Source organism: Rattus rattus, chromosome 16 (assembly GCF_011064425.1).
Source record: "Rattus rattus isolate New Zealand chromosome 16, Rrattus_CSIRO_v1, whole genome shotgun sequence".
Taxonomy (NCBI): domain Eukaryota; kingdom Metazoa; phylum Chordata; class Mammalia; order Rodentia; family Muridae; genus Rattus; species Rattus rattus.
The window spans coordinates 7,846,648-7,859,864 of NC_046169.1; the positions used below are offsets into that span (position 1 = coordinate 7,846,648).

General features: G+C 40.7%; 1 protein-coding gene across 1 annotated transcript in view; it reads right to left on the bottom strand.

Moving 5' to 3' along the window:
• LOC116885386 (cytochrome P450 3A2-like) overlaps nt 1–13,217 on the bottom strand; it is a 45,732-nt gene that overhangs the window by 26,063 nt on the left and 6,452 nt on the right. The window contains exons 4-7 of the mRNA XM_032886666.1: nt 4,881–4,980; nt 1,764–1,877; nt 1,599–1,687; nt 1,159–1,307 (exon numbers count right to left, since the gene is read on the bottom strand). Coding sequence (XP_032742557.1) covers nt 1,159–1,307; nt 1,599–1,687; nt 1,764–1,877; nt 4,881–4,980 — 452 coding nt within the window. The remainder of the gene's footprint in view (nt 1–1,158; nt 1,308–1,598; nt 1,688–1,763; nt 1,878–4,880; nt 4,981–13,217) is intronic.

Sequence of the window (13,217 nt, forward strand, 5' to 3'; positions counted from 1 at the left end):
AAAGCAGATAAAAGGACAGGAAATTGGAATGAAGATGTATCTCCATGTCAAGAGATGTTGAAGTAAGAGTTTGGAATGGGTATAACTGAGACAGATGGTATATGCGCATGGCCAGCAAACATGGAGAGTTCTAGACTAAGAGAGAGCCAAAGTTGTATTTATAGGAATTTGTATTTATATAAATGAAAGAATTCTAAAATAAAACCAGGACTTGGAGTTGCACAATGTAAATCCTGGCCTCAAGAGGCAGTCTCAAGAGGAATCGCTGTAAGTTCAAGGCCACCCTGGTATACAAGGCAATTTCCAGGTTAGCTTGGACTATGCAATGAGACCCTGCCTTAAAGAAAAACAAAGTTCCACCCATTCAGAGCCTGCCCCACATGTGGCCCATACATATACAGCCATCCAATTAGACAAGATAGATGAAGCAAAGAAGTGCAGGCGACAGGAACCGGATGTAGATCTCTCCTGAGAGACACAGCCAGAATACAGCAAATACAGAGGCGATTGCCGGAAGCAAACCACTGAACTGAGAACAGGACCACCGTTGAAGGAATCAGAGAAAGGACTGGAAGAGCTTGAAGGAGCTCGAGACCCCATATGAACAACAATGCCAACCAACCAGAGCTTCCAGGGACTAAGCCACTACCCAAAGACTATATATGGACTGACCCTGGACTCTAACCTCATAGGTAGCAATGAATATCCTAGTAAGATCACCAGTGGAAGGGGAAGCCCTTGAATATGCTAAGACTGAATCCCCAGTGAATGTGATTTTTGGGGGGAGGGCGGTAATGGGGGGAGGGTGGGGAGGAGAACACCTGTAAAGAAGGGGGAGGGGGAGGGGTTAGGGAGATGTTGGCCCGGAAACCAGGAAAGGGAATAATATTCGAAATGTAAATAAGAAATACTCAAGTTAATAAAAAAAATTTTAAAAAAAAGAAAAACAAAGTTCCAAAATAGTAGTAATTAGGCTATCTGTCTTTGAATGCGCTGAAAATACTGAATTGTGCCTTTAGGGGATGAATTATGTGACAGGTGAACTGCATACCACTAGAGTCGTTCATTTTGGGAAACTGAAGAAGAGTAAGGTAGAACTGACAAATCTGGCCACAGGGAAGAGCAATGAATCACAAGGCAGAAGAACCATCCACATACCTACTGATATGAATAATGGATCAAAATAATCTAATCTTAATAATTTCTTGGTTTTCTCCACAAAAGGATCCTTTGGGTTGTTGAGGGAATCAACATTCACGCCAAATGATGTGCTGGTGATCACATCCATGCTGTAGGCACCAAAAATACTGAGGATACAGAGCAATTGGAATAAAACATGCATCAGAGAGTAGGAAAGTATTCATATTCTTGGGAGACAGGTAATGTCAACTCAATATAGACCTAGCCCTTTCCAGCAAACCCATGCTCTACCCATGCAAACTTCTTACTGTCATACTTGTTCCTTTCAAACTGCCTATGTCATCTAGTGTCTAAAGGGGCAAGAACAAACATCTGGTCCATGAGAACTACACCACAAGGATTACCCTGCACCCCAGTTTCCCCCTCTCCCATGACAACAGTGATGGTCAAGCACTCACTCTTTCACAGAGACAGGCTTGCCTTTCTCTACCTCTTGCCTCAAGTACTTTACCAAAATGTCTCCATACTGTTTGATGATGGGGAACATCTAAAAAAAGAAAAGCATCCACAGTTAGGATGGGAATTCCAGTCACACAGGCTACAGTTAAAAGAATTGTACTCACCGCCTTGAGTTTTCCACTGGTGAACATGGGGGACAGCAAGGCTCTATATCTCTTCCACTCCTCATCCTTTGAGAAAGCAATGGATTTGCTCATGATTCCCATTGGGCCAAGATCCTAGAGTAAAAAAAAACAGCCTATGAGAAATCAGGTGCATACTCAGCTACCTATTGTGGTTCCAACTTTATATTCCAGGATCCGTTGAAATGTAAATATCTCTGTTGTTAGAAAACTAGGTTCAAGCATGAGAGAGAAGATTACAACAGGACTTAGTAAATCTCCAGATCTGTGCAGATGGTATTTTGCTTGGAGACAAATAGAAAGTTAACATTGCATCAGACAAGTTCTCCAGATCTTTAGGACCAGCATTCACCAGCATATGAAAAGTATGTCTTCATATGCTGTGTGTCTGTCTGTCTATGTGTCTGTATGTCTCTGCCTCTGTGTGAGTCTCTCTCTCTCTCTCTTTCTCGCTCTCACTCTCTCTATCTCTATCTTTCTCTTTCCCTCTCTGTGCATGTATACACATGAATGTTGGTTCACATATCCATGTTTGCCCATGTGAAAACAGAGGGATCAGGTATCATTCTGTATAACTCTGTATGGCATCTTTGAAGCAATATCTCTATGTGAGTCTAGAATGTTCTAGTTTGGCTAGAGTTGCTACCAAAGAAGCCCCTGTGGTCTTCCATTTTCCACATATATCTCTAGAGTCCACACATGAATGCTGTTCTGCTCAGCTTTTTTGTGGATGTTGAGGATCTAATATAGGGTACTTTACCCAATGTTCAAGTCATCTCTCTATGCCTGAGTCACGTAAAAGATTTGATATTTGGGTCTTTTAAGGATTATTTCACTATTACATGGGTTTGGCCTAATGTTGCTTGTGTTATAATGTTAATTTTCATCCCCAAACTGCTTACAGGAGTGTCTGCATATAAGACACTTAGGGACCATGGATTTGGCTCCAATTGGCAAATAAAGGTGCCAGCAGCCAATGGCTGGGAAGGATAGGAAGAAGTGGGACTTTTATGATTCAGAAGCTTGGGAGAGAGAGAAGCAAGAAACAGAATCACCATAAGAGGAACATAGAACAGACCAGCCATTTAAGAATTTATGTAAATGGCTCTTGTGGCCATGCCCCCCAATTGGGTCTGCAAAACCAGAGATAAAATATAGATTTTTAAAAATGTAAACTCCAAAATACAAGAAGGGGGTGTTTGCTAGCTGCCGAAAAGATTAGAAATACTCAGCCATTACGATAGTCAAGGCATATTTAAATTTACTGGTGTGTGTGTGTGTGTGTGTGTGTGTGTTTGTGTCTGTGTGTCTGTCTGTGTGAGTGTCTGTGTGTATGCCTGTCTGTCTCTCTACCTTTCTGGATTATATCTGTCTCAATACATGTGTCTATGTGTGTGTCTGCATGTGACTGCCTGTGTGTATGTATCTGTGTGTTTCTGTATGTGTCTGTATTTATCTGCATCTGTATGTGTACGTCTGAGTGTGTATTTGTTTCTGTGTGTTTGTCTATCTCTATGTATGTATCTGCCTCTATTTATGTGTCTGTCCCTCTGTGTGTATATCTCTGTGTCTCTCTTTATGGGTATCTCTCTTTCTCTCTGTGTGTCCCTCTGCAGCTCTGTCTCACTCTGTATCTCTCTGTGTCTCTGTGTGTGTCTCTCTCTCTCCCTCTCTGTTTGTGTATCTCTGATTGTATGTGTATCTCTCTGAGCATGAGTATATACATGAATGCTAGTGCACATGCCCACCTGTGCTCATGTGGAGACCATAGGTCAGGCATCTTTTTTGATAAATCTCTATGTTATTTTTGAGGCAAGGATTCTCCTTGAATCTTGAAGGCTCTGCTTTAGCTAGAGCAGCAAGCAAACAAGCCACAGTGGGGGGAAAAGTAACTAGAAAATATCATTCTCATTGAAGTAAACCAGGCCCCAAAAGACTTCCATGGGATGTACTCATTTGAGTGAATATTACCCATAAAATAAAGGATAACCATGCTACTATCCACAGATCAAAAGAAACTAAGTAATGAGCAGTGTCCAATGGAAGAAGCATGAATCTCACAGAACACAAAACAAAATCGATCTGGCAGGTGGATACAGTGAGGGAACTGGATGGGACAGGGAGTGGAGAGGGAAACAGGGATGTGGATCAGTTTAGGGGGTTAGATACAGGCAGAAGACAGAACAGGGATCATTTGGGGAGCATCTCTGGAACTGGACAGATACCTGGGATGATGGAGGTTCTGAGAAGTCTATGGGGGAACCAAACTGAGACTCCAAGTTTCAAGTTGTGGATTTGAACACTGAAGTGGCCACCTCTTGTAGCTAGGCAGGACTTCCAGAGGAGGAAGGGGGCACATCAATCCACACACAGAACCATATCCCCAAGCCTGTCTTGCTGAAATATGTGCAGGGATAATGATGCATGAATGACCAACTAATGACTGGTCAAAGTTGAGACCCGTACAGTGAGAGACACTATAATTGATACTCTTCTATGTTTTCAGAACTAGCATGACCAAGTTCTCAGAGGCTTCATTCAGCAACAGATAGGAAAATGCACAGAGACCCCTCAGGCAAACATCAGGCAGAACATGTGGATCATGTGGAAGAGTTGGAGGTAGGATTGAATAATTCAGGAGGTTCAATCATACTACAAGAAGACACGCAGAGTCCAAATCTGGGACCATGGAGGCTCACAGATACTGAACCATCACCCAAAATAATTAGTGGAGCTGAATTTAAGCTCCTTACACATTTGTAGCAGAAGTGCAGCTTGCTCTTCATGTGGGCCCACCTACAGTTGCAGCTGTGGCAGTCTCTTAAGTGGCAGCCAGACATTGGATATGGTTCCCCTTTATGGAATGCCTCCTTGGGTCTCAGTGGGAGAGGATGCCCTTAGTTTAGAGGCTACTGGATGTCCCATGGCAAGATGGTTCACAAGTGGGTCTTCCCATACTCTGAAGAGAAGGTGAAGTGACAGTGGGGAAAGGAATCAGTAAGGAAGGGACTGAGAGGTAAGGAGGGAGGAGAGGGGAGCTGCAATCAGTATGCAAAGTGAATAAATAAATCAATGAGTGAAAAAAACAACATGACTTACCCGCCTGTTTGTGAAGACCGAAAAGAATTCCTTCACTAGCACGTTCTTAATCATTTCTCTGTCTGTGATGGCAAACACAGGCGTATGCCATTCAAACAACCTGTGTGGGGAAGACAGCTGATGAACCAGGTATTGAAGTGAGAGCCACACCAAGACTTTCATGCTAATGCTACAGGATCCTCACTCTGCTTATACAATACATGGTCACAGGAATTCTGGTCACAGAAACAATGGAGTCTTTAAAAAGTGATATGCAATGTCATTCAAGACACAATGAGTCAGTGAAAGACAATATATCTCTGAAACTTACCACAATGAGTGGCAATTTGATAAGTATAGATGTATGCGCAAGGCCCTGAGTTCGGTCCCCAGCTCCGGAAAAAAAAAAAAAAAGAGAGAGCTACTGATAAGTATAGATGTGAAGGTGGGGAAGAGAGCAGACAATCCAGGAGTGCAGACATCCTGAGGCCACAGGACAAACTGCCACCTCTGCACACCTAGGCCCACATCCCTGGTCCAAGGGGAAACTGCACAGTGACTCTGAACACAGGGATATAGGAACAGACAGCCAATGGTACCCACAGTTCTGGTCTGTGCCCAGGACTGATCTGAGGCAGGTCAAACAGCTCACTGAAACCAAATCCCATGGGGGAGAGAGCTGGAAACTCAGAAATGAGGATACTCCTGAGAAGTCAGAGGACAATACTCTCTGTCAACAGTCCAGACACAAGACGGAATTGGATTGGACCGACTGTACCCACAGGGTGCAAGGACCTACACGAGCACTCAAGGGCAGGACCCTTTGATTCCTGCATGGGCATAGACCGGGAAGACTGTCTCCAGGAGCATTTGACACACCTGAAATCAGAGCACCTGTTCTCAGGAAAGGCTGAAAGAAAACAGGAAAACAGTTCTACAGGAGTGCTGACTGAGGCCTACAGCAGGGTCAAGTCACTCTCAGAACAGCAAGACAAGCAAACACCAGAGACAATCCAATGGCTAGAGGCAAGCGCAGGAACCTAAGCAACAGAAACTAAGATTATTTGGCATCATCAGAGCCCAGTTCTCCCACCAAAGAAAGCACTGGATATCCAAACACACCAGAAAAGCAAGATTTAGATTGAAAATCACATTTTTTGATAATGATGGAGGACTTTAAGAAAGACATAAAGAGCTGCCTTAGAGAAATGCAGGAAACACAAGTAAATAAGTAGAAGCACTTAGAGGAAACACAAAAATCCCAGAAAGAGTTACAGGAAAACACAACCAAACAGGTGAAGGAATTGAAAATGGAAATAGAAACAATAAAGAAAGCACAAAGTGAGACAACCATGGACATAGAAAACCAAGGAGGGTTGGGGATTTAGCTCAGTGGTAGAGCGCTTGCCTAGGAAGCACAAGGTCCTGGGTTCAGTCCCCAGCTCGAAAAAAAGAACCAAAAAAAAAAAAAAAAAAAAACCAAGGAAGAGACAAAGAGCCTTAGATACAAGCATCAGCAACAGAATACAAGACATAGAAGAGAGAATCTCGAGTCAGAAGATACCATAGAAAACAATGACGCAACTGTAAAAGATAATGTAAAATGCAAAAAACTCCCAGTCCAAAACATACAAAAATTCAGGACCAAATAAGAAGTTCAAACCTAAGAAAAATAGAAATAAAAGAAAGTGAAGACTCCCAACTGAAAGGGCCAGTAAATATATTCAACAAAATTATGGAAGAAAACTTTCCTAACCTAAAGAAAGAGATGCCTATAAACATACCAGAAGTCTGCAGAACTCCAAGTAGATTGGACCAGAACAGAAATTTCTGGTGTCAAATAATAGTTAAAAAACCAAATGCACAAAACGAAGAAAAAATATTAAAAGCAGTAAGGGAAAAAGGTCAAGTGACATATAAAGGCTAACATATAATAATTACACCAGACCTCTCACCAGAGTCTATGAAAGCCAAAAGATCCCGGACAGATGTCAAACAGACCCTAAGAGAACACAAATGCCAGTTCAAATTACTGTATCCAGCAAAATTCTCAATTAACATAGATGGAGAAACCAAGATATTCCACGACAAAACCAAATTTAAGCAATTTCTTTCTACAAAAGCAGCCCTACAATGGAAAATAGATGGAAAACTCCAACACAAGGAGAAAAACTACACCATACAGAAAGCAAGAATATAATTTCCTTGCAATGAAACCAAAAAGAAGACAAATAAACATAATTCCACCTCTCACAACAAAAATAACAGTAAGTGACAATCACTATGCCTTAATATCTCTCAACATCAACGGACTCAATTCCAACAAAAAAGAAAAAGACTAATAGAATGGATATGTAAAGAGGACCCAGCATTTTGCTGCATGCAGGAACCACATCTCAGAGACAAAGACAGACACTACCTCAGAGTGAATGGCTTGAAAAAAACTCTCCAAGCAAATGGCCCAAAGAAACAAGCTGGGGTTGCCATTCTAATATCAAATAAAATTGACTTTCACCTGAAAGTCATTAAAAAAGATAAAGAAGGACACTTCATATTCATCAAAGGAAAAATCCACCAAGATGAACTCTCAATCCTAAATATTTATGCTCCAAATATAAGGGCACCTACATACATAAAAGAACCCTCACTAAAGCTCAAAGCACACATTGGACCTCACAAAATGATAGTAGCAGATTTCAACATACCACTCTCATCAATGGACAGATAATGCAAACCGAAATTAAACAGAGACATAGAGAAACTAACATAAGTCATGAACCAAATGGCTTTAACGTATATTTATGGAACATTTTGTCCTAAAAAAAGGGACATACCTTCTTCTCAGCACCTCATGGAACCTTCTCCATAATTGACCATGTAATTGGTCACAAAACAGGCCTCAACAGATACAGGAAGATAGCAATAATCCCATGCATTCTATCAGATCACCACACCCTAAGACTTGTCATCAATACCAATAAGAATGACAGAAAGACCACATATACATGGAAGTTGTACAATGCTCTACTCAATGACAACTTGGTCAAGGAAGCAATAAAGAAAGAAATTAAAGACTTCGTAGAATTTAATGAAAATGATGATACAACCTTCCCAAATTTAGGGGACACAATTAAAGCACTACTGAGAGCAAAACACATATCTCTGAGTGCCTGCAAAAAGAAACAGGAGAGAGCATATATCAGCAGCTTGACAGCACACATGAAAGTTCTAGAACAAAAAAAAATGAACCCAAGAGGAGTAGAAGGCAGGAAGTAATCAAACTAGTGCTGAAATCAAACAATAGAAATATAAGGACTGTACAAAGAATCAACAAAACTAGGAGCTGGTTCTTTGAGAAAATCAACAAGATAGATAAACCCTTAACCAGACTAACCAGAGGTCACAAAGATTGTATCCAAATTAAAAAATTCAGAAATAAAAGGGTGATATAACAGAATCTGAAGAAAAAAATCATCAGATCCTACTACAAAAGCCTATATTCAAATAAACTGGAAAATCTGAAGGAAATGAACAATTTTCTAGACAGATACCAGGTACGAAAGTTAAATCAGGAAAGATGAAACCATCTAAACAACCCCATAACTCCTAAAGAAATAGAAGCAGTTATTAAAAGTCTCCCAACCAAAGTGAGCCCAGGTCCAGATGGGTTCAGTGCAGAATTCTATCAGACCTCCATAGAAGACCTCATACCAATACTGTCCAAAATATTCCACAAAAGAGAAAAAGATGGAGGACTACCCAAGTCCTTCTATGAAGCCACAATTACTCTTATACCGAAACCACACAAAGACCCAACAAAGAAAGAGAACTTCAGACCAATTTCCCTTATGAATATCAATGCAAAAACACTCAATATATTTCTTGCAAACTGAATCCAAGAATACATCAAAACGATTATTCATGATGATCAAGTAGGCCTCATCCAAGGGATGCAGGGATGGTTTAATATATGAAAATCCATCAATGTAATCCACTACAAAAACAAACTCAAACATAAGAACCACATAATCATCTCACTAGATGCTGAGAAAACTTTTGACAAAATTCAACACCCCTTCATTATAAAAGTCCTGAAAAGACCAGGAATTCAAGGCACATATCTGAACAAAATAAAAGGAATATACTCCAAACCAGTAGCTAACAACAGTATAATGGAAAGAAACTTGAAACAATCCCACTAAAATCAGGGATGAGACAAGGTTGCCCACTCTCTCCCTACTTATTCAAGATAGTACTCGAAGTATTAGCCAGAGCAATCAGACAGTGAAAGCAGGTCAAAGGGATACAAATTGGAAGGGATAAAATCAAAATATAACTATTTGCAGATGATAGGATAGTGTAATTAAGTTACACCAAAAGTTCCACCAGAGATCTATTAAACCTGGTAAACAACTTCAGCGAAGCATCGGGTATAAAATAAACTTAAAGAAATCATTAGCCTTCCTCTACTCAAAGGATAAACAGGCTGAGAAAGAAATTAAGGAAATGACACCTTTCACCATAGTCCCAAATAATATAAACTATCTTGGTTTGACTTTAACCAAACAAGTGAAAGAACTGTATGACAAGAACTTCAAGTCTCTGAAGAAAGAAATTGAGGAAGATCTCAGATGTAAAGATCTCCCATGCTCATGGTTTGGCAGGATTATTATAGTAAAAATGGCCATATTGCAAAAAGCAATCTACATATTCAATGCAATTCTCATCAAAATTCCTACTCAATTCATTATAGAGATAGAAAGAGTGATATGCAAATTCATCTGGAATAACAAAAAGCCCAGGAGAGTGGAAACTATACTCAACAATAAAAGAAATTCCAGGGGAATCAGCATCCCAGACTTCACGCAGTATTACAGAGCAATAATCATAAAAATTGTATGGTATTGGTACAGAGACAGGCAGATAGATCAGTGGAACAGAATTGAAGACCCAGAAATGAACCTGCACACTGATAGTCACTTGATCTTTTACAAAAGAGCTAAATCCATCCAATAGAAGAAAGATAGCACATTCAACAAATGGTGCAGGTTCAACTGGAGGTCAGCATGTAGAAGAATGCAAATCGATCCATTCTTATCACCATGTACAAATCTTAGGTCCAAGTGGATCAAGGACCTCCACATCAAACCACATACACTCAAACTAATAGAAGAAAAAGTGGGGCAGATTCTCGAACACATGGGCACTGGTGAAAATTTCCTGAACAAGACACCAGTGGTTCATGCTCTAAGATCAAGAATCAACAAATGGGACATCATAAAACTGCAAAGCTTTTGCAAAGCAAAAGACACTGTCTTTAGGACAAAATGGTAACCAACAGATTGGGAAAAGATCTTTACCAATCCTACATCTGATAGAGGGCTAATGTGCAAAATATACAAAGAACTCAAGAAGTTAGACTCCAGAGAGCCAAATAACCCTATTAAGAAATGGGGTACAGATCTAAACAAACATTCTCAGCTGAGGATTATCGAATGACCAAAAAGTACCTAAAGAAATGTTCAACATCCTTAGTCATCAGAAAAATGCAAATCATACACCCCTGAGATTCCACCTCACACCAGTCAGAAAGGCTAAGATAAAAAACTCAGGAGAGAGCAGATGCTGGCAAGGACATGGAAAAAGAGCAACATTCCTCCATTGTTGGGATTGTAAACTAGTACAAACGCTCTGGAAATCAATCTGGAGGTTCCTCAGAAAATTGGACATTTCACTACCTGAGGACCCAGCAATACCTCTCTTGGGTATATACGCAAAGGATGCTCCAACATACAACAAAGACACATGGTCCACTATGTTCATAGCAGCCTTATTTATAATAGCCATAAGCTGGAAAGAACTCAGATGCCCTTCAAAAGATGAATGGACTCAAATAATGTAGTATCTACACAGTGGATACTACTCAGCTATCCAAAACAATGACTTCATGAAATTCATTGGTAAATGGAATGAACTAGAAAATATCATCCTGAGTGAGGTTACAAAATCTCAGAAAAGGACACTTGGTATGCACTCATTAATAAGTGGATATTAGCCAAAAAGCTCAAACTACCCAAGATGCAATCCACAGACTACAGGAAGCTCAAGAAGGATGAATAAAATGAGGATGCTCACACTCCTTTTTAAAAGGGGATAAAATAACCATAGATGATATTGAAGCAAAGTTTAGAGCAGCAACTCAAGGAATGGCCATTCAGAACCTGATCCACATGTGGCCCATATATGTACAGCCACCAAAACTAGATAAGATTGATGAAGCTAGAAAATGCATGCTGAAAGGGACCGAATACATATCTCTCCTGAGAGACACATCCAGAGCATGTCCAATATAGAGGTCAATGCTAGCAGCAGACCACCAAACTGAGAATAGGACCCCCTTGGAGGGAATCAGAGGAAGTATTGAAAGAGTTGAAGGAGCTTGAAACCCCATAAAAGCAACAGTGCCAACCAACCAGAGCTTCCAGGGACTAAATCACTACCGAAAGACTATACATGGACTGACCCAGGGCTCCAACTGCATATGTAGCAGAGAATAGCCATGTTGGGGCACCTAGGGAAGGGGAAGCAGTTGGTCCTGCCAAGGTTGGACCCCCCAGTGCAGGGGAAGATAGGGAGGCAATAAGGGGGCTTTATAGGTGTTATACTCTTATGGGGGAGGGGGAAGGGAGGGAATGGTGTCTTATGTACAGGAAACCAGGAAGGGGAATAACATTTGAAATGTAAGTAAAGAAATACATCTAATAAAAAAATATAAAACCAAAAAAAATTGATTTCTGTTTTCAAATCTTAAAATACTGAAATTACAATTATTATAGGAATAAATAGTATTTCATTTTAGATTTAAAAAGTATAGATGTGAATATATGGAAATAGCTTATACCATTATCTATGATTTTGCATATTTGAAATATTTCAAGGGTTGGAAGATATTTTTTATACTTTTTTTATTTTTTTTATTAACTTGTGTATTTCTTATTTACATTTCGAATGTTATTCCCTTTCCCAGCTTCTGGGCAAACAACCCCCTAATCCTTCCCCCTCCCCTTCTCTATGGGTGTTCCCCTCCCCACCCTCCCCCCATTGCCACCCTCCCCCCAATAATCACGTTCATTGGGGGTTCAGTCTTAGCAGGACCAAGGGCTTCCCCTTACACTGGTGATCTTACTAGGATATTCATTGCTACCTATGAGGTCAGAGTCCAGGGTCAGTCCATGTATAGTCTTTAGGTAGTGGCTTAGTTCCTGGAAGCTCTAGTTGCTTGGCATTGTTGTTCATAAGGGGTCTCGAGCCCCTTCAAGCTCTTCCAGTTCTTTCTCTGATTCCTTCAACGGGGGTCCTATTCTCAGTTCAGTGGTTTGCTGCTGGCATTCGTCTCAGTATTTGCTGTATTCTGGCTGTGTCTCTCAGGAGAGATGTACATCCGGCTCCTGTCGGCCTGCACTTCTTTGCTTCATCTATCTTGTCTAATTGGGTGGCTGTATATGTATGGGCCACATGTGGGGCAGGCTCTGAATGGGTGTTCCTTCTGCCTCTGTTTTAGTCTTTGCCTCTCTATTATTCCCTGCCAACGGTATTCTTGTTCCCCCTTTTAAAGAAGGAGTGAAGCATTCACATTTTGATCATCCGTCTTGAGTTTCATGTGTTCTATGCATCTAGGGTAATTCAAGCATTTGGACTAATAGCCACTTATCAGTGAGTGCATACCATGTGTGTTTTTCTGTGATTGGGTTACCTCACTCAGGATGATATTTTCCACTTCTATCCATTTGCCTATGAACTTCATAAAGGCATTGTTTTTGTTAGCTGAGTAATATTCCATTGTGTAGGTGTACCACATTTTCTGTATCTATTCCTCTGTTGAAGGGCATCTGGGTTCTTTCCAGCTTCTGGCTATTACAAATAAGGCTGCTATGAACAATGTGGAGCACGTGTCTTTTTTATGTGTTGGGGCACCTTGTGGGTATATGCCCAAGAGAGGTATAGCTGGATCCTCAGGTAGTTCAATGTCCAGTTTTCTGAGGAACCTCCAGACTGATTTCCAGAATGGTTGTACCAGTCTGCAACCCCACCAACAATGGAGGAGTGTTCCTCTTTCTCCGCATCCTCGCCAGCATTTGCTGTCACCTGAGTTTTTGATCTTGGCCATTCTCACTGGTGTGAGGTGAAATCTCAGGGTTGTTTTGATTTGCATTTCCCTTATGACTAAAGATGTTGAACATATCTTTAGGTGTTTCTCAGCCATTTGGCATTCTTCAGCTGTCAATTCTTTGTTTAGTTCTGAACCCCATTTTTTAATAGGGTTATTTGTCTCCCTGCGGTCTAACTTCTTGATTTCTT